We start from the raw sequence: 25,327 nt of genomic DNA on the forward strand, positions 1-25,327 counted from the left end.
GAGGCCACAGGAGGCAGCTGCAGAGTCCGCCACACTCCCCGGTTTATTAAGTGCAAACCTCTCTTCTCTCTCCTTTCCCTCTCTCCCCACCAACCCTCCCAACCCGCACACTGGAAGAGAAAACTAGAGGCAAGATTGGGTCAAACATGAGGAACAGGAAGCGAATATTAAATAACCAGCATTAAAAGGCTCTTTTTCAGCTTGGACAAAAGTAACATGTTCTCAAAAGCAAGACGGAAAACAGAGCTCACACCCAGACGGTGCTACTTAATGAGAGGAGGCCAGAGCTGCTAAACCCACTGCGGGTCTCCACAGCGACAGATTTTCAGCAGGGAAATCGATCAGCTGCCACTGGGTGCTACAGGCTCAGGAGCCATCTGATCCAAACCAGCAGGGAGCTAGGGGCTGGGAGGGTGGGGGTGGGGTGGGCGGGTGACATGAGGTCACTGGAGGGCCTCTGTTTCATACGCCCACCGCCCTGCAACCCCATTCACCTCCCACCCAACCAGCGCACACCCTCAGTCCACACCAGCTGTCCTGCCAGCAGACATTCAGGTTGACCCAGCCACACTCTGTTCCTTTTCGAGCCCCACCCCCCCAGCAACCTCCCAATGCCCCTGAGTTAAGCTTTTCCCAGACAGTCACACTATCCAGCAGGGATAGGCTGCTGTGGTTCCTTCCTTGCTGCCTGCCTGTTCCCCATGGAGGCAACATTTAGAAACATACCACCACGTGGGGTCTCTCCACACAGGAACGACGGAGAGCTCGGGGTTGCGGTGCCCTCAACCTCTCTCTTCCCTGCCAGAGCCGCCTGTCCCGGCTGGTCCCCACCTCCGGGGCAGACTCGGGACTGGGAATCCGAGCTGGCTCCACTAACGTTCTCTCCTCCTCTTTCCTTGCCGCTGCTCACTTCAGGAATCTGCTCCAGCTCACACTGGAGATGCAGCCCAGCAGCCCCCACTCCCTTCTTCCCAGAGCTGCCGTCACAGCTGCTGTTCAAGTGGGTCGACTCTCCTCTCTTCTTGGCCACCGGCTCCTCACAGATGGAAGGAGGGAGCTCTTCCGTGGATAGGATGGGCAGTTGCCCAGGGTCCAGGCCGGAGCTAGCTGTCTGTTCCTCGGCCACGGTCATGGAGCGCCTTATGGCAGGAGCCCCCAGCTTCCTGGGTGTAGGAATCGGCCCTGGGCTCCTGGGGAGAGGCGGCAGGCTAGGAGAAAGATCTTCTCGGGCGGGGAGTTCAGGATACTTATCTGCAAGGTTGACAGCTGGGGGAACTGAGAGGTGGGAACATTCAGACAGGGCCCGGCGCATTGCCTTTTTCTGCTGGGGCGCTTGGTCGCACAAAGCCCCCTCCTCCATAGGACTCAGTTTCTCCAACTCCTTATCATGGTCTCGGATGTGAGAGCTGGCATTCGAGTGTTCCTGGGTGACCTCCACCATGGTGATCGGTGGAGTGGCCGTGGGTGAACACTCAGGAGTGGGGGCTGGGTGGGCCACAGCCACAGGCAGTGAGGACCCACATTCAAGCTGCCCGGGGTCATCGCTCCCCACCCCAATCACCCGGCAGCCATGAGTGACGCTGACGCCATTCTCCCTTCCTGGAGTTGCTGCCCGGGAGCCCTGACAGCCTGGAGCCGCTGGATGAAAGTTGGGATTCCAAACACTGGTTTCCTGCTCCTTAACAGGGAGGTCAGGAGCCCCAGGGAGATCCAGATCCGGCTGGCTCTTGGTCTCTGGCCCGTTCTTCCCTGCCACCATCCCCTGAACTGTAGAGGCTTTGTTGTCGCCTGGCCCCTCTCTGGGTCCCAGCTGGAACCTGGCTGTCTTCTGGTGTACCGAGTTCCCCTCCGAGGGATGACAGGAGTCTGAAATCACATACCTGCTCTCAAGGTGACCCGAGCTTGCTTGATACCCCCTGTCCTGCACGTCGACGCCGAGCTCTTTGTCTAGCTTTCCCTCAAAGAAGCAGAGCTTATTCGGCTCCAGGAAGCTGGCATGTTTCACAAGCCCATCTTTCAGCTGCCTGTCCACGCTGACATTGAGCCCGATCTCATTCAGTTTGCCCTCTGTCCTCTGCCACTCGAATCCAGCTTGGCTGATTTCTTTCGGGGAGTCCATTCGGCACGCTGCAGGCTGGCCCTGACAGAGCTGGCTGTACGCGGCAGCGCGAGAGCCTGGCTGCCTGTCTGAGAGCGACATCGTCTCTTCCTCTGCTCTCCCCCTCTCGACTGGAGCTCTAACACCACCTACGATCGCACAGAGCTGGCAGTGACATCACACCACGTCCCCAGTACTCATGACAAACCCACCTTTCCCCCATGCTCCTTTCAACTCAAGCGGTTGGGTGCAAAATCGACTTACTAGTGTAAAAGAAAGGAGGAAAACTGAATGAAAGAGAAAGACAAAGAAAGAAATCTGCTATTTTCTTTCTGCATGTTCAAATGCCACTGGAAAACTGAAAAGGTAATTTCGTGTAAACTATAGCACGCAGTTTAGATCAGCAATTTACAACACAGTATGGTGCCAGTGTGGGTGTTGAGAACAGTAATTATTCCGGCTTTCACCGATACAGACCTATGTACACTCACACATTCACTTATCTGACACTACGTGCACACTTCCACCCACTCAAAAACCTGTTTTAAAAATAAGCAAGATTCATTTGCCATTCCCTGCCATAACCTTAAAGAACAATGATTCCAGTAAATTGCTCAAAATTTCACTTAAAAATACCCCTAATGTAATGTGAAAATTGGAGGCGTTCATTTCTCGGAGGAAGAGTGGGTTTGCTGTCATAGCAACTTGCCAAATTCACTTAAAAAAGGATTTGAATGGAGTCCCCGAAGCCCATCTGCAGCTCTGCATGTGGAGGTTTAATCAAGGTTCGTTTACAGACTGAAGTGACTTCAGGGCTTTGAGGACAGGTGTCCAGTTATAAGACATAACGTGACGATATGCCCCTCGCATTTTCACTCCTGCCCCTGCTCCCCTTTGGCTCCTTGGACCAGCTGGGTCTCTGCCTTCTGCACCAGCCCTGCTCTTTCCAGCCCACTGAGCACTCAGTTGCCATGTGAACACTGGGGCAGTTCATCTCCCTCTGACCTCTGGAAGGTAGGGCCTCTGGCAGCCTGCAGCTTGGGGCGTTACCCACCCACCGGACCCACTGCCCCTCTTTTATTCATCATGATCCTTCACTGCCCTGGCCTTTGAGCTGACAGACTGTACATTCAGGACTGAAATATCCACAAAAGAAAATTCTCAGGGGGGAAAAAAGTTACATGTAAAGGACAGACCATAATCTACCTCGAACAAAGCTGATCTTTGTTTCCTTGCCTGCAAGGCACTATCTTGTACTAAAATAGAAATTGTGAAATATTTTATCAAGAATGTATAAGATGACCCACATCAAGACACGTCCTAATTAAAATGCCAAAGGCTAAGGCAAAGAGAATCTTAAAAGAAGCAAGACAAAAGCCGTTAGTTACCTACAAGGGAGCTCCCATAAGACAAAGAGCTTCCCAGATAAGAAAAGGCTAAAGTCCCTGGCTGGTGTGGCCCAGTGCCTTGAGTGCTGGCCTGCAAATATTTATTTAATTTCATCTTTATTGTATTTTTCCATTACCATTGCAGAGGCAAAGTTTTAGAAAATACCTTAGAAATCAGGGATGTTTCAACAAAGCCAGCCACTCAACTAGGAACTCCCCAAACACTCACACACACCCTCAATGTGCTGACACCTTCTCTCTTTGGTTCGTGGGGGGTGACTAATTTGGCTGGAGTCAGAAGACCAGGTTTATTAAACTCTCTGTGCCACTTAACAGTTCTGATTCCAAGCAACTCAAGTAACCCCACCTAGTCTCGGTTTCTTCATCCCTAAAATGGGGGAGTCTAGCGCCTTCTCATTTCACATTTGTAACACTGTCTCATCTCAATAAAGAGGCCCAAACGCATTTTCAAGGAACCACCGATGCGCCACAACGTCCAGCGCACAGCACGATTCTAACCTGGGACTCCGGAGGCCAGCACATCGAAAAGCCGCAGCCCTCCCCACGCAAGGGCGTCGCCTGTCGGCGACTGAGGGTGCAGCAGCACACCTGACGAAAACGGCCGTCTGAGCTGGACGCCACACTCTGAAGGGGCCGAGAAGAGCCCGGGCAAAGCACCGGCCGGCTGGCCTACTCAGACCTTCCCCGCCAGCACCGAAATCAGAAATAACGACAACAACAAAGGCCGCCCTAACTGAGGCAGTAACTAGAATGGCGAGTCCCTGCTTCCTCCAAATCGTACACATCGAGGATTCTCTCCATAAAAAGCAAACTGTAAAGTGTGAGTCAGCCACAATCAGGAACTAGGAGAATGAAGCTGGCTCGTCACGGAGGGGCCCGTATTCGGGACCAGAGTTCAAGCGTGGGCCAGGTGTGTGGTCAGCCTGAGGAAGAGAACGATGCCGTCAGCATCTGGCTACTGGGCCAAGCAGGGACTTCAGACTCACAAGGCTCAAGAGTTGGAGAAATGAAGCGGCAATGTGGGGCATCAGTGGCCAAGAAATACAAGCCCAGACGAGAAGCCCGGACTAGAGGCGAGTGCCCAAGACACCACGCCAGCTAGGTGCTCAGGTGGGCAGCACATAAGCCTGGTGCCACCAGGGGTCTGAGTACAGCAGGAGAACAAAACATACCGTGGGGACACCCACAGAACCCACCCCTCGTGTAGGTGTGAGATTTCAGACATAAAAGGCACTTCACAAGGCACTTACCACACAGAATGTACCCACTGCTGCGAGGTTACAAAAACTTTAAAAACTAAGAAAGTGTTTCACTTGTGAAGTAGGTTTTCTGTCTCCCCTAGGGAATTTGATGTGAACTGATAACGCCCAAGTCCTGGGACTGGGGAATTGGTGCACCAGAACTCTGATAACGAAGGTGCACAGAACCCAACCACCAACCACAAGAAACACCACACAAACCCTAAATCACCACCAACAAATTAATAGACAAGATGAAGGCGGCTGTCGAAATCCAGGAATTGCCTAGAGAAAATAATGTCCCTTTCTCCACATCTTTTAGATCAAGGGTCATTCCAGGAAACCACCACTGCAGGGATGCTGACGCGAGTCCTGCGGTGCAGACCCAGGACACTGGCGCCCCTCCGGCTCATTCCTCTTGTCTCTGTCTTGCAGAAGAGCGAACAGGATCCAGGGAGAAAAAAACACAATGGTTCCGTCCAAGCTCAAGTGCTGAGCTAAGGGAAAAGCCACAGAGAAGATGCCAGGCTTCCCACACTGAGCAAAAATTAATCTTAGTTACTGGATGCCTCTCCTTTGTAATGGTTAGTTTTTTGCTCAGTAAACTATCTCAAGCATTACTTTGCCACTGTAACTTATCTTTTTGTGACCAATTCAAAACTCTCAAGTTACTACGTAGTGTGCACATGTGTGTAGATGGATGTGTGTGTGTTTGTGGGAGGGCAAGAGCAAGTATGAGATAAAGGAGTAAAAGAAGTAAAGCATTCAGTGTTTACCTTATACCTTAATCACAGTTTTGTTTGCTTGTAATTATGCAAAGAATGAGGAAGGTGGGAGTGACTTCTTCCTCAGCCATTTCCTAGGACTGGGTTCCATTCTCAGAAGAATTTACATAGATGCTAATGTCTTTTTACAGTGCCTCCGCCCATGAGCCCCCTCATTGCTTCTGAGTACGCAGGTCCCTCTGCTTCACCTAGAAAAAGTGCGGATGTGGGTGTTGAACACAATATACTGAGGATGTGTTACGGAACTGCGCCTGTAAACCTATACAGTTTTATTAACCTCTGTCACCCCAATAAATTCAATAAAATTTAAAAGAAAAGAGAGAAATACTACAGATCCAGAGGCTTGTACAGAGGGGAGAGGACGGAGTGACTTATTAAAGCTGATCAGACTGTTACGTTCGCAGCACATCCCAAGGAAGAGATCACGTGGAACAGGAATGAAGGGGTCGGGCTCCTCCCGTGGAGCAGCCCCCCCGCCCCCCCCAGGTGCATTTTCCTGGCCTTTTTCTCCTGAGCTCCAAGGCCCTTCTTCTGTCTCTGTAACTTGTTTCCTGTGCCCATCTCTTCTACAGCTCACTTCTACCTCTGAGACTTTGTACACGAACTTTCTCTTGGAAAAAACAGAATGAGTGGGTCTGTTCCTCTCCAAATGAGGTGAGAGCCACCCAGACGGCAAAGGACAGGGAAACCCCAGCAGAGACTACGCGGTGGAATCTGAGGGCTGGTGTTCTGGTCCATTTCGGAGCTACAGACACAAGCTCACCCAGGAAGGCACGCGCACACTCGGGAGACGGCTGCGGCCAGGAACACAGACCTCCCCAGCCACTCAAGCCGGAGGATGAGGAACTTACGTTCAGTCTTACAGGGCTGAGCGTGCCCCCCTAAAAAGGAATGTACTTATGAATGGTAAGACTTCAATTCTAGACTCAGCTGCCACGGGAATTCCGTGCTTCTGGGTTTTACTCCCGCTCGTTCTCAACTCCTTCCGTGTCACCTCCTCTGTGAAATCTCCTAGACCCAAACAAGAGAAAAACTCTGAAATGTTCTAAACTAAACAACAGACGAAGCCGTTAACCAGTGAACAGCTACAGACCCACTAACACGCTCCTGCTCACATTTCACACGTGTTGGAACTCTCAACCAACCTCCCCGTTAACTGGCCTGGTGCCATGGCGTCCTGTGTGTGCACGAACTGTCAGGGCTGTGGCCTGGGCCCAGTCCAAAGTGGTAAACATGTCCCCCACCGAAGGCCGTGCACATCCACGGGACTACCCCATTTCACCTTTGCCCACCCTTATCTATGGCCAAGAAAAATTTTCAAAACAACTTAACAATCCTCTCCTCCAAAGCACAATATATAAAAGCACCTGTCAACCCCACACCTGCCAACATGTGGCCTGGCCCTGCTGCTGGAAGCTTGGACGTCAAGCCGGGGGCCAGGTCCCTTTCCAGCTAGCATCTGGCTCAGTAAGTCCCTCCTTCCGGAAGAGCCCTCCCGAGGAAGTTTGGTGTGCTTACCAGCCCCACCCCCACCACGGTGATCCCCTCATGCTTTCGCAACACTACCCTTGCTCTGTCTGCCCTTTTCAGTTCAGAAACCACACACAATCTCGTCTGCCTGTCTTTCCTGGAAGCAGAAAGGCAGCAGTAAGACGTGTCCGTCCCTGCCACGTGGGGTCTGGCACAGTGCGAGGCACTCCCTGAGTGGGCTCTCCAGAGGCTCTGCCTGTGGCGGGGTGGACGGATCCCTGGGGTGCTGATTCTGGGTCATTGGCCTGATCTCTCTCATCACTGAACTCATCTAGGCAGGTGCTGACTTGCAATGTCCCTTGGGCTAAGGGTGTTTTAGTTACATTCTGAGGAACGTGCCTGGATTCCCGGATTCCCAGGCAGCCGGTCCTGCCCAAGGTGGTTTCTAAGCCTCTTTTATCAGACCTTATAGGACATGTCGAGCCCTCCAGGGGGCTGGCTCGGCCTGCAGGGCAGATTTCAGCGCATGTACCTGCCGATGTTTTTCTGGTGTTGCCTGGTGCTCGGAGCTAGTCCTCAACTTGTTCAGGCCTCGGTTCTGTTATATTCCACAACTGGTGCCCTGCATTCTTTCTTATCAGTTACCAAGGCAACAAAGCTACATTCCAGACTGATCAAATGTTCCCTATTATTGTCACCAGGAAAAACCGCCTAATAAATTATCACACAGTGGAAGTCAATAACTCTAGCGATTACAATGATTGGTGACACTGTACTAATAGGAGCTGAAGGTTGTGAAGTTGCTATCTAGTTACTTATCTGAAAGTAAATGGTGTTTGTGTTTGTACATTCAAACATATATATGCAAAACACTTCAAAACTATGTTCTAACTAAATTCTAGAAACATTTCTTAGAACAGAGAAAATCATGACTCTCCCTGATTAACTTAAAAAAGATGGGACACAAACAGAATGAAAAAATTGAAGCTAGGAATCTGATTTATGTGACCCTTGACCAAGGTAATTCACATACTGGGACCTACAAAAATGGAGGCCGCACCACTGGCCCCGCCTGTGCCACAAAATCTAAGACAAGTGAACTCCGGGAAAACACCCTCTCGGGAAAACACCCTCTCGGGAAAACACCCTCTCGTCAAGGAAGCCTAACACACCCCCATCACAATCGGCTTCAGCCAGCTCACCTTACCCCAGAGAACAGGAACTCCTGCTCGCCTTCTAAGGAAGTAAATACAAATACCTCTTCAGTGTCCCGAATCAGAAGCTGTTGGTCACTGGTTTTCTGAACCCTCCAATGCTACTGTCAGCCAGAGGGTACAAGTGTGGGGGGGGGGGAACATGAGGAGAAGAAGCTCTTTTTAAAGTACAATAACCGATATTTGCCGCACTCATTTCAAAGAATATTTAGATGCTCTTATTGAAATAAGGTGAATAGGCCCTGGCTGGTGTAGCTCAGTAGATTGAGTGTGGGCCTGCGAATCACGTAATCGCGGTTCGATTCCCAGTCAGGGCACATGCCTGGGTTGCAGGCCAGTTCCCAGCAGGGGATGCACGAGGGGCAACCATGCATTGATATTTCTCTCCTCCTCTCCTTCCTTTCCCCTCTAAAGATAAATAAATAAAATCTTAAAAAAAAGAAATAAGGTGGCTAGGAGCACAGGATTGTTGGGAGTGAAAAGAATTTAGAACAGTGCGGGCTAATGCTCAGTCTCTTTTTAGTCGTGTGACATACAGAACTGGCAGTAAATTTCACTGATACACATACAGCCAGGAAAACAAAACAAGCCAGAGAATGGAGGTTTACGTGGGAAGGAAGCGGTAAGGGAAGGAACTTGACAAATGAATGGCACTGCTGTTGGGAAAAGACATTACCAAATGGGCACCTCTCCAGTTGTAAAATTGTAGCAAGTTCTAAAATTATCCATCGTTTTTTCATCTGCTGTACATATTTTATTTATGTACAAGGGCTTTGAAACTGTTAAGGTTCAGGCTTTATAAATTACTTCGAGTTTCACACCAAGAGAATTTCTCACTACAAACACATTCCCAGCTGCTGGAAGACAGTTGATGGGCTCAAGCAAACCACAGAAAAGGAGACCAGGCTGCCACTGCTGTAGAAGGAAGGGCCTAGCCACGGGGACCGGTAACTGTCCCCCTCGGAGCACAACGTGACAAGTGCACTGCCACTCACAGCCCCCTCGGCGCCCAGGAGAGCAATAGCGTCCAACGGAGATCACCCTTCAACTTCACAGAAAACACAGACCTGCGAGGAAGCCTCTTCCGACAAGTTGAGCTGAGTTTCCAAAGTGGCTCAACATTCCTGGCTCAGGGCACCATGGATGAAAAGTGAGGAAACCTCCTGCTAGAGTTTCCCAACTGAGGAGTGACACGAATAAGCGAGAGGAAACACTGAGCTGGAAGCGCCTTTAGCAGTATTTTCACTTTCCTGCTTCCAAAGCCAAAGGTAATCCAAAGATAATTCAGACAATGTCTGAATTAATATAAACGCAACGCTCGTGTGGGCACCAAGAGGACCACGTGAATAAATCGAACACATCTCCGCCCAGAGCACGAGATGTCAGAGGCGAGAGGCCGAGATCCTAACCCCCAAGCAGCTTCTGATTCCCAATGTATGTCCTCAAGCTGTGTCTCCATTTCTCCAACTCGAAAAGTACTGTGGTCAGTGCTTAGATAATACAATAAAAAATAAAATTACTACTTGCCAACTTTCATCTTTTTCTCTCCTGTAAATGGAAAGAGTCCCTCCTGATATTGTAGGGTGCATGTGTGTATGTGAGCGACTATTACCTATCATCTAGCTATAGATACCTCCGCATATAATCTTCAGGCAATAGATAGTAGTTGATATTATTTTTATTAATCCTACTAAAATCTTCACTGCCTGAATGCTGAAAACCGTGGCTAACGCCATCAGACCACAGGGCAAATGAAAACAGTCTCTGTGAGCATTACTGGCAACCTGGGGACACGGCAGTCAGGGTGAACGATTTGCAGGTAGGGACAAAGACAAAGTTCAGCAAGGCCGGGTTTGGAATCAGTGGGAGCGAAACACCAGAGTCCACACGAACGACGGTGTTTGGGTGTAAGGGGTCACCCTGCCGGGTCTCCAGCCACAAACACAGATACTTTCCAGCCCACCCAGTTCCCTGCCTCCGAGCCCCAGGCCTGCTGGAAGCTCCACACAACCCCTGCCCCTGGGCGTCTTGGAACAAGTCCCTCTAGAAATATGCAAGGTGTGTCGAAGGAAAACATCGAAATACCAGTGAGGGGTGAAGACACATACACTTGAACATGTGATATTGTTGAACATGCCACATTATTATGCTGGAGGATAGAAAAGTCAACAAGGAAGACATCACCTCTCCTTAGGGTTAGCTATACATTTAATGTGATTTCAAAAACACATTGACCGGATTTTTTCCCCTTCAAAATTGTAAATACCAATTTTCAACTTTATATGTAATAATAAACAAGCAAGAATAGCCAGGAAAACTCTGAAAAGGAATAAGAGGGTTATAAGCCCTAGTCGATACTAAAAATTAAAGAGAAAATATTTTTATAAACAGTAGAGATGTCTTTTATAAATTCGGCAACATACAAGGAAGTCGTTGCATAAGTAAAACACAAAATCTATGCCAGGAAATAATTTTTCACCAATTGCATCAGCACACAAAACTGGAAGAGAAAAGCCGCCCTGGTGGAGAAAGAGCAGCAGCACAGGTGCTGGTGGTGGGGACCAGCTCTGTGGGCCCCGGGGGGGCCAACACAGCAATACTGATCAAACTTACGGACACGTGCGCCTCAAACACGCGTGCACTCCACCGCCCCTTCTTATACTGGCTCGATTACAGCACACTGTACACACGAGTCTAGTTTATGCACCTTGTTTCTAAATGAGAAAAATGGAACAACACCCAGATGCCCATCAACAAAGAGCTGGTAAGAGACTCTAGGGTATATCCTCACATACGACACAACTATTTTAAAAAAGGTCCATTTCTCTGTACTGATTTGAAACGCACTCTAAAGTAAATTTACAAAGCAAGGCACACGGCAGTCTCTGTGACCTGTCTCATTTATATAAAACCAGGAAATATCCATGGCACTGCTTGCTTCTGCATTAAAGGGTCTAGAAGGATGTGTAGGACGCTGTGAACACTGGTTGTCTCTGGAGAGGAAAACAGCATCTGCCTCATTTCCTCCTTAATCGGAACAAATCCTCTTTCTACATTTCTTGGAAGATACGGAGCAAAAAGGGATGGCTAGACTTCAGAAAACTGACACGCTGCCCTTGTATCACTGCTGAAAAGAAAGAACCAATCTATAAACTGAAGCTACGGAAGCGGACAGAACAGTGGAGATCTTAACGGAAGCTGGAACACCCCCGACATTGGACTTGGTTTTCTGCATTGGCAACAAGGTAGTTAATAGAAGGAACATGAAAACAGAAAAGATGAAAATATCACATGCAAATAACAACCTTCAGCATTCTCTATCCACACAGCGTCTGTTCCTCACTGAGTACAAACCCATGCACAGCACAGGCTTCTCCCACAACGGCAAGCCCGCACCATACAGAACATTGCCCCATGCCAGGCCTCTCCCGGAGCCTACCCGGCTGCCGAGGCCAACTGGAGTTATTGTTCTGTTTTGTTCTTAATTTCTGAGTTAGTAGACATATCATGCAAGTTGGGAAACAGTGATTAAGAAGTAGTATTATTTGGAGGCTGTGAAAAACCTCAAAGGCCAGGAACCGTTTTTTAAAGGTTAGGCTCAGGAAAGTGACAATTGTTTTTCAAGGAAAAAAAAAAAGGCTACCATTTCTAAATCTTTAAGGAACAGTCTTTCTTAATCTCCTTGCAACGACTTGACTGATTAGAGCCCAAAATGGCAAAATTATGAGGAGTCCCACACGGGCAAGTTCCACAGACATGCCCATGGACGTAAACGGTTTGGTGGACAGGGACTGTGCCCACAACTCTACCCCGCAGGCAACCGTGGGCCAATGGCTGTAAGCAACACACTGTGAATGGTGCGGCTTCACGGGGGACACTGCCCACTACGAGAAACATAAGTGAAGCCCGTGCCCACTGGTGCTGGCCGGAGGCTGCCACCATTTCCCTGTCAAGGGCAGAGCATTTTCATTTAACCTGAAAACTGTTGATATTTACTGCCACCACCACAAGACACATACACAGGCGTGGGCACACGTAAACTTACAGTTAATACAATACAGTAATGCAACAATTAATAGTAATACAAGAATAAACTCTGTTTCACATATTCACAACTATAATTCTGCTTCTTCCCATCCCTGTACATACTAACAGGTAAACCCCACCCCACATGGCTGGGTGTGGCTGCTTTCTCCTCCTTATACAAAATAGTGATTTAAATGTGGCTGGAAACTTTCCACACACAGGCACACTTTTTAAAAAAATTGATAGTGGCTGGTGATAGGCCTTCTGCTAAACAATCCACTGTTTGAAATTCAACTTCGCCTAAAACCAGGTTCCCTGCTGGGTAGGAAAGGCATGCAACCAGGCCACCAGCCTCCTCAGCTGGACACAAGACATGCCCCGGCTGCAGAACATGTAGTTAGCAGTTACACGTTTTTCATGCCAACAAAGACGATTAGAGCCGGGATGGAACCAAAGCACGAGCTCTCTGCCTCCCCGATGCGGACTCAAAAGCCACAAGCACACACGCTGCCCCCAGGCAGGCCGTACCGCCGGACTTGGCTGGCTTGGCCTTCTCTCGTTCCTGGGCTGCAGACTTCGGCAGAAGTGGAGGAAGCCCCCGGGACTTGGTGGGCCTCATGTAGCCTTTGACTGGTTCCGCCACTCTTTTTTCTTCCTTCTTCTCTTCTTCCAGGGCCTTTGATCCAGGTTTCTCTGTCATCTTCTCAGGTGCCTTCAAGATTTTATCATCGGGTTCTGGGGGTTGAAGACCCTTGGAAGCAGTCACTACCAAGTTATCTACCACCCTCGAAGGGGCAGCTCCAGCTGGGCCCTCGGAGGAATCTGACTGGGGTTGTGGTGTTGGCCAGGAAACATCTTCTCCTTCTGTGGCTTTAGAAGCCAGGCTAACTCCTTCCAATTTATTCTTCTGACTTTTTGGAGGCGAAACAGTCACATCCACCTCCGTATTCAAACTAGCTGGGCCCCTAGACTCGCTACCATCAGCATTTTGGTCCTCACAGACTCGGGGCTTTTGTGATTTGTCTCCCAGTAAGACAGGGACATCAGCTGAAGCAGAACCTGCCTCAGACTCTTTCTTTTTGTTTACTGGATATGCTGGGAAATTACTCCTGTCTGCACACACTTCTAGGCCTCTGAGCTCACCGGGCAGGCTCTGGCCCTCTGCTGGCACTCCAGAGGGGCGCTCCTTCGCCACTTCTGTGATTCTCTCTACAGAACGCTTAGATGCACCGCTGGGCACCGACTCAGACACGGGCCCTCTGTCCGTCCCTGCTTTATTTCTCATGGGGTCAGCAAGCTCACCTCTGTTCTTTAGATGGTCATCCCCAGGGCTCTTCACTGTTTCTGTGGCCGCTGTGAAAGTCAGAACACCTCCTCCCGTGCTTGCAAAGGGCACAGCAGCAGAGGGAACCTTGGATCTTTCTTGATCTGGGACTCCATCTTTGCTGCAATTATCTACCACCAATAATTTGGAAATGTGGGCCAGAGCTGTCTCTCGCCTACTTTCCGCCAAGGTGTCTGACAAGGAATCCCCTTCCTTTACTAACTGAGGGGTGGGAGTAGGCAGCTTTTCACAGGCTGCTGAGCCCAGAGCCTTCAGAGGGGCTGACTGAGTACTCATCACCGCAGGCGGTGTTCTGGGGCAGGCAAATGTAGTATTTCTGTTTTCATCCACAGAGCCCTTTCCTTCTATTCTGTGGTCCCCTGTGGCTTCCATGGGAACATGTCTTTTTGTTGCCTCTGCCTTATTCTCCAAAGTGTGCTTCTCAGGAAAGCTATTTTTAACCTTTTTACTTTTGCCATCATTACTCCTTTTAGTTGGTTTGTCAGCCACCGCAGTGTGCCCCCTGGCTGCATCTGTCTTTTGCTCCCCGGGCAGCACAGAAGAAACAAGTCCTGCCCCCTGGATTTGGTCGTGGCAGCTCACATCTGTCACCTTGGTAGCTGCTTCACTAACAGCAGGATCCCTGACTGTGTCTGTTTTGTTCCCACCAACAGCCCCAAGCTCAAGAGAATTAACCTCAACATTTCTACCCTTTTGGTCAGTTACCTCCACTGTGGGTGTCTTCAACGTCTGTGAGCACAAAGGCTCGTGACTTACGGGGAAAGTGAGTCCTAAATCCCTGTTTGGGTGGGGAGTGCCCCCAGCACCTCTGTCCTTCCCTGCAAAAGGTGGGCTGAGGATTTCTTCTTTGCTCTCTACCCCAGCAGCCTGTGTGGAATAATTATTTTTAAACTTTTTGTTTTTGCCTTCACTGCTTCTTTTTTTAGGTTTCTCAGAAATCCAGGGAACTGCCTCACGATCCACCCAAGGACACCTTCCTCCCTTGCCCTGGTTGCTGACACCTGGATCTATGGCTGAAGCACCTGAAGTCTGAGTCACGCCTGACCCAGCTCCCAAAGGAATCAGTGCCTGCAAGGTGCTTGCCACACTAGGGTCAGCGGTCTTCTCAGGCTCCCGCACCGCCACTGCCTCAGGGAGATCAGCTGCGACCCCCGGCTGCTTGGAAGAATCCAGCCCGGGCTCCGCACTCTGAGCCCCAGCAGTCATTCTTTCGGTTTTAGGGGCCAGCTCGCCTGGCACAGGAACAGCCCTGCTGTCCCCCTGGCTGTCTGGAAGGACCGGCAGCTCAGCTCTCGCCCTTCCCTTCCCGGAACTAGCTCTCACTTTCCCAGAACTTCCCCTTCCCTTCCTGCTTTTGCCATCACCTGCCATTTTCTTAAATGGTTCACTCCCTGGTTCAGGAACCTGAACCTTGTCCTGTGGCTGCTCAGAAGCTAGGATGCTCATCTCTTGTCTTTGCTTGGGAAAAGCTTCCTTGTTAAATTCTTGAACATCTTTGGCTCCTTCATTGAACTCTTTGTGCGTGTCCTTCTGCAGCTCAGTCGTCTTCTTTTCGCCACTCCCTCCTTGCAGACCACTTCCCAATGGGTCACTGGCCGTCAAAGTGGGTATCGAATTAGGCAGTTCTTCTGCTGCTATGGCTTCTAAAACTCTTCCCGTAGCCTCTTGGTCCAAGACAGGGAAGCAACCCTCTTGGGGTCTGATCTCCAAAGGAATTTCTGCTTTGTGTGCAGAAACTTCTGTCTGGGGCCCTCCCAGTTTCACTGCCTGGCCTTTATCCCCAGGAGCCTCCAGGTGGGGAGCAGTCTGTGATTTGCATTCACCTGGCGGCAGAGATTTCGTGTCTTGGCTCTGTAGGCCTGACTTGTGACCTTTGACCTCTGCATCTACACTCAGCAGAGAATTTACTGTGGCTTTCGGGGGTTCCTCCAAAGGACACAAAGGAACACTGAGACCTTCTGAGACAAAGTTCTCAGCCACCAGCTTGGCTGTTCTGGAATCAATTTCATGTCCCCTTTTCAGGTTTCCTGTGGATGCTGGTCCGCACTCTGCGCCCACAGTGGTTGACTGGCTGGGGGGAACACCTGATTTTTGTGAGTCGGCTGCAAAGGGATGACCTTTGGGCTCTTTTGCATTCTCATCATCCCAAGGCCCCCCAGCCCGGGGTTGAGAATATCTCTTTTGCTTTGGTTTCTTCTTCTTTTTCTTCATCATCATTGCTGTGCTTTCCACATCCCAGGCCTCCCTGCCAAGATCCCTCAGGGGTTCAAGGAAGTCAACGTGAAAAGGCTTCCCTGTGTTCCCAGGCTCGCTACAGGACGGTGAACCAGAGACCCAGCCCAGCTCCAGCAAAGGGCAGGGGCCCAGCCCAAGATGGAGAGTCTTCCGTGGGGAGCCTCCCAGCAGCTCAGGAGGGGCCCTGGCAGGCCGGGGCCGGGCGGCCCTGCGGTCCCCGGGTCTGCACACCTGTTTGGCTTGTGTGGGAAGGGTACCTGCAATACAGGAAGGGGGCCAAGATCCCACAAAGAAAACTCCTTGTTACTGTTTCTTTTAAAAAGTCCATTTAGTGACTCATTTAAGTAGTCTAGTTGCACCACCCCACATACTAGTTCATTTAGAAAAAGTTTTTTTTCTGTAACATTTCTCAGCCTTAACTGGGATTAGCAAACATTTAACAAAGATCATCATCTCAAATAAAGATTTTTTTCAAACATATTGATAAAATATTTAAAAGTGAAGAAAAGAAATAGAGACTTTCTAACCACTATAATAAGCACTTACCATCAATAAATCTCAAGTGATACTTATTTATATGTCATTACTTTTACTAGGCACATGATTCTCAATTCTGCAATAAAATTGTAAGCTCCTGTCTGTTTTTGGTGACATTTATTTATTAACTGAATGAAATAAGTATGATCTTGGACAGTTTATAATTCTATGAGTCTGCCACCAATATTTACCACTTAATTATCAAACTACCTAGATCAATTCGGGAAAACAGACCAGAAGGCCAGGCTTATGCTACTACAAAAAATAAAAATTAAAAAAAAAAAAGAAGAAAAATCAGGAGAAGAAGAAAAGGAAAAAGAAAAAGATACTGAATCAGTCTTTTGGTCAGAGAAAAATTCTCATCATTCCAGAACCAGAGTGTCGCACTTTAAGACAAATGTGTTAGATTTCAATGTTCTGTTCCTAAATGTACTTTCCCAAAGACAGAGAAATATATGTAATGCCAAGTAGGATAATGAATTCAAACAATTGGGATAAACTCCCTTGGGAAAGTTTCAGGAAGTCAGCTGGGCCAAGCTCCCGCCTCCACGGCGACACCGCACGGACCCAGGACCCCAGGAGGAGTCCGCAGAGGGCAGGTCTAGGACCGCTCTTAACAAGTCGGAATCTGGCTCCAGGAACTATTAAAATACTTAAATAATACCTTCTGTTTTTGTTGTTACCCCTCCAAAGTCCTCCAAATCCTACCCTTCATTTACTACCTCACGTCAATTACTGCTTCTCTCAACAAAATCGCTAGGCTTTTGCACCCCACAACATTTTTACCATTTAATGCAGCAACTGATCAGCAGCTCTTTGGTGCCGTCTGTTATGTGGCTTAATTAGATTATATAAATCTTTGCTTTCAGAGTTCATGCCTGGGAACTTCTTCAAGTCCTCTGAACCATTATATTACAGCTGCCCAGGCTCTAACATAATAATGCAACAGCCAGGACCCGGACTTAAGTATCTGTGTGCTTCAGCACGGCGCATTTTGTACACCATAAAAACTTGATACATTTTTACTGGTACACTGAATCACTAGAACAACATTTTAAAAAAACACAAATGTTTATTTTGCCCCTTCCTGGTGCTAGAGTGTGCAAAGCACTAGAGACCATAAGCAAAACCAGTCATGGTCCCTGCCCTTCAGCTCACATTCTGATCAGCCACAGAAAAGTAAGCTGAGAATCAAGCTGAGAATCATATGTCCCTGTTTCAGGCTTACAGTAAAAAGCATACAATCTTTAAGTTCATTGAATAATTGAGCTTTAAACTAGGGAGTATCTGAGAGCAGTGCCTCTCAAAGTTTAATGTATATAAGAATCATCTGGAAAACTTGTGAAAATGCATATTATGATTCTGAACATCTGAGGTTCTCACACGCTCCCAGACGACTCTGATGCTACCGGGTTGTGAACCACACTGAAGCCGGCAAGGGCGCACAGAACACTACAATATTCCGGGGTAAATGAGGAAAGTTAAATATCCCGCTTAAGACCACACGGCACAGAACAGTGGATAGCTGACCTGGATTAAAACGTAGGTGTCCTGAGTTGACGTAGTGATCACTTAAAGGTACGTGACAAGCTGACTTGCTGCCTAGACAAGACAAAGCCTGTCTAAAAAAGAGACCTGACCTCATAAATGGCCCTGCTGATCACCACCATGCTGCCAGGACAATGGCTACCGCCACCACCCCTGTTTCAGTGGTTCCAGAGGGCCCGCTTCATTCTCCTGACTTACCTGAGGTCTCTGAAGGAAGCTCAGAAGGTTGACTACTGAATGGTTTCTTTTGCTCTAGTTTCTCTAACACAGACGCCTCATCTGTTGGCAAGTTGAACTTTTGGCCGGTGGCTGTGACTGGTTCTAAAGATGACAGTAAAAACCACACAGGTTTCAGAGAAGCACAATTAAGCTATTTCTCCACCTTCCAGGAACTGGAAGCAGGCACAGTGGTTGAGGAATAAGGGACGCTCCTGCTGGGGCCACTGAAAAGGGGAGTGGTAGCAGGAAGGTGGAGTTGGAAGAGCTTTTGTTGGTTTGTTTTTAAGATGGGGAAAGTAAGAAATGTTGGCATGTTAGTGGGAAAGATTCAGTGGAGTGGGACAAGCACCGGAGAGAGGCAAGAAAGGAGAGGACAGCTAGGGCTTCATGCTGAAGTAGGCGGGGAGGGATGGGATCTAGCAAAACAGAGAGGTGGCCCTAATCAGAAACTGGGGGTTTACTTCCAGTAACAGGAGTCTCTGGACACAGACACAAGCAGTTAGGCCGAGGAGGCAGGAGAGGTTGTGAATGTCCTCTCTCACTACTTATTGGATAAGAAAAATAAGGTCAGCAACGAGTAAGAATGAAGAAGGTGTTGGAGGAGGGTGAAGGTGAGAAATAAATGTCTGGGAGAGTAGAATGTGTATAGATTTGCAAAGTACTGTCAAAGATTTATAAAGTATTTTACCTGGCACAGGGCTTGCCCCTTCACCTTCTGGAGACTACGCCCTGGTAGACAGAAACACTGAGAGTAAAGGTAAGCCCGTACCTGGCAAAATCGTGGAAGTAGGTGCAGTCAAATGCCCTTCATTCTGGAGAGGTTCTAGCTGGGGAACCTCACATATTTCTCCCTGTGGTCGGACAACTTCTGTGTCCTTAACTGGAACTGGTGACACCTCTGTTTCTGAGGGTGGTACAACATCCTTAGCCTCCGTTTTGGAGGGTGAGGCCATGTCCTTGACCAGGGCCACCTCTGTTTCTGGGGATGGAGTCATGTCCTTGACCAGGGCCACCTCTGTTTCTGGGGATGGAGTCATGTCCTTGACCAGGGCCATCTCTGTTTCTGGGGATGGGGTCATGTCCTTGACCAGGGCCATCTCTGTTTCTGGGGATGGAGTCATGTCCTTGACCGGGGCCGCCTCTGTTTTTGAGGACAAGGCCAACTCCTTGGTCGAGGCTATTTCTGCAGACGACACAACATCCTTAGCCAGTGTCATCCCCGTTTCTGAGAGTGACCCCATGCCCTCAGCTGGCGTGAAATCCAGTTTTATGAGTGGTGCCCGCTCTGATTCTTTGAATAGTGTTCCGTCCTTGGCTGGGGTCTCCTCTGTTTCTGTAGGGAGTGCCACGTCCTTGACTACGGTCACACCTGATTCGATGGATGATTCCATGTCCTTGGCCAATGCTACATCTTCTTTGGTAGGTGGTTCCACGTCTTTGGCCAGCGCCACCTCTGTTTCTGTGATTGGAGCCGTGTCCTTAGCCAGGGCCACCTCTGTTTCTCTAGCTGGTGCCCCATCAGCAGACTTCAGTCCCATCATTATTCCCAATGCTTCTGTTGGTGCCCTCTCTTCCGCTGATGCCATTTCTGCCTCCTCGGCTGGCCCTGAGGGAAACACGTTGGAAATTTAGGACCCATCACTGTGTGCCCATGGCTCTGCATTCAAAACACACTTTCTTAGAGCACAGAGATATCTGGCTCTTGTGAGCCCAACACCCTAAATATAACTAAGAAGCTGTGTGGTTAACACATCTGCCTCCTTTGACAGTCCCCGTACTGAGAACAGGCTACTGGGAGAACAAATAGTGGAGAGAAAAGGCAGAGAAAAAACTGAAGGTTAAAAAAAAAAAACCACCAACCACACAGTCAGTGTCAGAAGCGGGGGCCTGTGGAACCCTAAAATTTTAAATCTGCACCGAATTGAAAAGGGATTTTCTTTGCTCATTTATCCCAAGTCTTATATGTCCACTACAACTTCATTCCTCTAGCTGTTAAATCAGTAACAGTAAGCTTAAAAATATTTGTGATCACTCTAACATTTTTATCTGTACTACTGTATGCTGCTAAAATACGTCTGATGACCCATGCTCACTACGGCACTGTGACCACAAACCGACAGAGGGAGGTTCGAATGACTTACATGCTGCGGGCGGCCAAGGCTGTGAGGCCTCTGGGAAGACCCCAGCGTGGGGAGAGTTTGGGGGTCCCACAGGACAGATCTGAGGCACAAGCACTGCAGGGGCAAACGTGTCACAGGGAAACAGACCTAATATTGAAACACAAAGGAACACATGTTTAAAACTCAGTCAACATTGGAGGGGGAGGCATTTGGTATTTAAAATAAGCTTTAAAGACGGAGACCTAAGGACCAGTGAAAAATGGAGCAAGAAAGTTTTAAATTAAGCACTGCGGACACTCTCCAGTTTACGGCTGATTAACAGGCTGTGTTATGTCACCAAACCCCTGCAGTGCCAAGTATCAACCTCCAAGAGTGTGTTACAAAGATTCAAAAACCCAAGATTGAGCTGTAGCTCCAACATCACAAATACAACATAACGTGTAATAAGGAACTGTGGGTCTTAATTTCCTCCCTCCTTAAAAGAGATTAATACCTACCTTTCGAACATTAGAAGACAACTTTGTGGAAATGCTTTGTAAATTATTAACTACTAGATGGTGTCAAAGGATTATTATGGTGTTCACTGCCACACTCAATAGGGGATGTAATAACCCCTTGCCATCAAGATTGTTACAATTTAGCAAGGGAGGTGAGATCCTTCACAGGGACAAAACGTGTAGCATGAACTAAGTGATATAAGAGTTTAAAACAACCACGAGGACCAGAAAGGCTTCGGAGGAGAAACAAGAGCAGGAAGAGAGAAAATAGTCCATTTCAAGGATGGAGAACACTGAGAAAAAAAATGGAAGATACCAACAGGACAAAAATGTTTCTTGGACCGAGACCGTCTGATTCAAACAGATCTCACACACCAGCAAGGGAAAATAAAATTAGACAAACAAAGGGGGGAAATCTGGAAAGCCAGTGAAATTTAGACTTCGAGAGACAAAAAACCCCAAATAGGATGCCCTAAGGTCTTAACCAAGAGAATGAGATGACACATTCAGAACAGGGACTCGGGGTGCTCAGCACAGCAGATCTACTCAGAATGGATTTTTAAGGGGAGCAGCGATTCTGCCAGGAGACTACTGAGGTGGTCCAGTGTGGAATGATAGCGTTCACTCTGGAAAAGCAGAGGGAGCATAAAGTCAGAGAAGAAAGATGCTTTGAAGAAAGAAGTCCACGCAGCTAAATGACTCAACTCATGCAATTAATGAGCTGGAAAAAACCAGGAGTCAAAGCCAAAATCAAAGCATCAGGAGACTGGCTGGATAGCATCAAAACCAACTCATTTAATATCCTTCTCCCAAGAGTCCAGAGAAAAGCCTCCGCGACACACCGTCGGCCAGGATCTTCGCAAACACAGAATCACCCACACTGTTTGCAGTGGGCTGCCAATGCTGGCTGCTGAAGGGAACTGGAATATGTCACGCAAAATGTGCCTCTTTGACTGGAAAATTATTCTGAGCCGAAGGCAATTAAGCAGCAGCAAACTCAGACAAAGATTCCCACTTTCTGCCTAGAGGCAGGATGCAAATTCTCCTTTTACTGGAGAGTAAACTCTTGCCACCCCAGAGAGGGCACCAGAGCTGCCTGTGAACACACCCACCAGTCCCCTCCCGCACACTGACCCTCCCAGGCTATTAAAGCCTCAGTCGGCTTTCCTTTCCCTGTCATCTCTCTACAAATTTATTGTTGTCGTTTTTTGTTGAAGATGTTACAGAAACAGAAATTTTAAGCAACCACCTTGAATTACTTTTCTCTGGTGTGATGTATGATACATGTGTTAATAAACTGTTCTTCTCTTGTTAATCTGTCTTTTCATTAGGGTCCAGCTAAAAACCTAAGATGAGTAGAAGTAAATTTTGTTTCACCTCCGATATCCTGGCCACACTCATGTTCAAAGCTATACAAAACCAGAAACAAGGAGACTCCTCACTGATAAACCAGGTCTGTTCATGTTCGCTATGTAATGAGCACAATGCGAAGTGTTTTTGCATAACTTTACTCAGTCAGCACGGCACCTTTCAGGTGGGAACTACTGGTGGCCCCATTTTATAGATGAAGAACCAAAGCGCAGGGAGGACAAAACGTGCCCAAGGCCACGAGGGAGTAAACTGCGCAGACAGAGTCTGGCTCCAGGACCCGGGATTCAAGATCCAATGACAGGAGGTGAGCAATCCGGAGACCCCACTGCACTCTCTCCCGGGCCTGATCCAGAAAGCACGCTGTCCTGGCCAGAACCCCTAAACATGGCTTTGCTTAGAAGTTCACTTCGAAGGCGATGGGGTGAAGGCCACACTGTCTCAAGAAATAAACCCAGCTGTGGAGCAGTCCTACCGTAACTGTCTTCCAGGGGATTGTTTTGTGGTGTAAAGGCTGAAGCGTTGGTTGGTGCACTGGGGAAAGAGAGCAAATCCTCCAGGTCATCATCACGGTGCATCTTAAAGGGATCTGGAAAAACGAAAGGATGAAAGGACCCAGTGAATATGACTACAAAGAAAGCATTCCTTATTACCCAATGAATAGTGATTAGTTACACGTGTGTTGTCAATAGTAAGTTAGAGAAATTGAAATAACATCGCTGTACATAAGAAATCAATAAATATTCACTAATTTAAAACTAGCTTTGTGTCTGTTATAAGTTTGATGGTAAACAAACCCCACATATAAGTGGAAAAAATAACTTGAGCTCTCAGGTTGGCTGACTGTGAGGCACCTTGGTGGAGGCACCGAGGCTACTGTTCTGAGGCCCTTCTGCAAGCCCTTCCTTCCGCCGCTCCAGGTCTAGACAAACACACTTAGCTTTTTGGATCCACAGATTGGTTTAGATTTTTATAAAAAGTGGGTATAAGTCTTGGTTTTCTATTCTGTAAAGTGAGGATAATATATATTCGGAAGTTAGGTAAGAAACATATATAATATGTACATAGCCCTGGCTGGTGAGGTCAGTGGATTAAGCGAGGGCCTGCGAGCCAACGGGTAGCCAGTTCAGTTCCCGGTCAGGGCACATGCTTGGGTTGTAGGCCAGGCCCCTGGTAGGGGGCACAAGAGAGGCAACCACACACTGATGTTTCTCTCCCTCTCTTTTTCCCTCCCTTCCCCTCTCTAAAAATAAATAAATAAAATCTTTTAAAAAGAACGGCTGTAGTACTGTGGCACAAAATTGGCACTCAACAAACGGTGCTATTAAATGGTGATGGACGGAGACTTCCCTTGAGGTGGTGAGCACACCACACAGTGGACAGATGATGTGTTGTGGAATTGTGCACCTGAAACCTATATAATTCTGTTAATCAGTGTCACCCCGATAAATTCAATAAAAAGGAAAAAACCAAATGGTGCTAGTATTGTTATAATTCCTTTTGGACGCATTAAGGTTCAATGAATATGAATTTCAGTTAATTTACTCAAGACAAGTTTTGAAAGGCAGAGAGCCAGAGGCAGGTGTGCATAAGACCAGATAAACAGTGAGGAGCAAAGATCACCTACATTTTCAGGGTTAACAGTTGGACTTCGATTGTGCTTTTGACAAGCTGTCTGGGGGCTAAACGTTTTTATCTGAGTAGTGCTTGTGGCTTCTCCACGGTTACGTCACAGCTCACACCCAGCAGTCACCGACCAGCCCACTTACCAGTCTGCACCGGATTCACCAACTGCTCGGGTTGAAAGCAAAAGTTCGTATTTTCTGGCCAGTCCTGGTTGTTCTGATACCCCTGGTAGGCTATTTTCTCTTGAAGGAATTCAGTTGGAGACCCTGGAAATAGGAAAACGAAACAACAGTTACAAAGCACCGTTGTTTTTCCCTCCGCTAGAGTTTGTTAAGTATTACAGGTAGTACAATGTCACACAATCATACCTGCTGGTGCCTTTGACGAAAACTTTACATTGAACAAAACTGTCAAAAGCATCATTTCGAGTCACTAAAATTTTTTTTAAAAGCCAGAGCTAAAGAAATAGGGAGCTATATTATGTTCATAAATGCCAGACTCAATATTCTTAAGATGAATTCTCAAACTGGCCAATAGAGCAAAGGCGAATACAATTAAAAATCCCAGCTAAATTTTTTTAAGGTACCAACATCATCATTCCATAATTCATGTGGAAATGTAAAAAAAACATAGAAAAGCCAAAACAAACGTGAAAAAGAACAAGCCGGAGAACTTGCATGACCTGACTACAAAAGTTCCTATAAACACAAAGTAACCAAGACGGTGTGGTACAGACCTCACACTAGATAAACAGAACAGGCAGAGTCAGAAACAAAACCTACGCAGCGCTGACCAACTGGTTTTTAACAAAGACGCCAACATAATTTGGAGGGGGAAGAATGCACTGGTCTCAACAAACAGTACAGAAACAACCAACCACTTACCTCACACCATAAACAACAACTAACTCCAATGGATTAAAGACCTAAATGTAAGGAGCGAAACTAAAAAAAAACTTGGTATTAGAAAACATAGGAGAAAAATCCCTGTGAGTCCGGATTGGGCAAAGGCAAAGATTTCTTAGACGTGTCACCAAAAACACAATTCATAAAAGAAAAAATTGATAAACTGGACATCAAAATTTAAATCTTTTGCTTTTCAACAATACCATTAAGAAAATAAAAAGAGAAGCCAAAATCTGGGAGAAAATATTTGCAGGTCATATATCTAATACAGGACCTGTATGCAGAAGAGATTAAAATCTCTCATAATACAATTATAATTACAATCTACATTGGATAAGTTTAACAAATTCATTTATCACATTAAAATGTAGTATTTATACATAACTTAAATATTGGTATAGAGTATTTGTTCAAAACTGTGTTTAGGCATTTAATATAGGAAAAATAGCGATTTCAATCTAACTTTTTGTTACTTTCAATGAACTGTATGTACAGTTTTTATTTTCTGTTTCCCTATATTTTGTTTGTTCTGATAATATATTTATTAAAATATTCTTTGTCTGTTGACTCTAATAATAAAAACACTGAGACTTGGAAAAAAGAAATCTCTTCACAATTATAAGACAATTTAACTTTAAAATGAGCAAAGTATTCCAATGGACATTTTCACCAAAGAAACTATATAAA

At 47.4% G+C, this 25,327-nt stretch overlaps 1 protein-coding gene across 25 annotated transcripts in view; it reads right to left on the reverse strand.

The window, feature by feature from the left end:
• Positions 1 to 25,327, reverse strand: part of MAP4 (microtubule associated protein 4) — a 142,073-nt gene that overhangs the window by 26,411 nt on the left and 90,335 nt on the right. For 12 of the 25 annotated variants that reach the window (XM_037030428.1, XM_037030435.1, XM_037030431.1 and 9 more), the window contains exons 4-9: positions 23,879 to 24,001; positions 22,585 to 22,698; positions 20,266 to 20,391; positions 18,894 to 19,730; positions 18,104 to 18,226; positions 12,769 to 16,077 (exon numbers count right to left, since the gene is read on the reverse strand). In XM_037030428.1, the coding sequence (XP_036886323.1) occupies positions 12,769 to 16,077; positions 18,104 to 18,226; positions 18,894 to 19,730; positions 20,266 to 20,391; positions 22,585 to 22,698; positions 23,879 to 24,001 (4,632 nt within the window). The remainder of the gene's footprint in view (positions 1 to 12,768; positions 16,078 to 18,103; positions 18,227 to 18,893; positions 19,731 to 20,265; positions 20,392 to 22,584; positions 22,699 to 23,878; positions 24,002 to 25,327) is intronic. The other 13 variants (XM_037030443.1, XM_037030449.1, XM_037030448.1 and 10 more) reach the window with 5 other exon arrangements.

Source organism: Sturnira hondurensis, unplaced genomic scaffold (assembly GCF_014824575.4).
Source record: "Sturnira hondurensis isolate 20B ecotype Veracruz unplaced genomic scaffold, ASM1482457v3 Scaffold0020787, whole genome shotgun sequence".
In the NCBI taxonomy this organism is placed as follows: Eukaryota; Metazoa; Chordata; class Mammalia; order Chiroptera; family Phyllostomidae; genus Sturnira; species Sturnira hondurensis.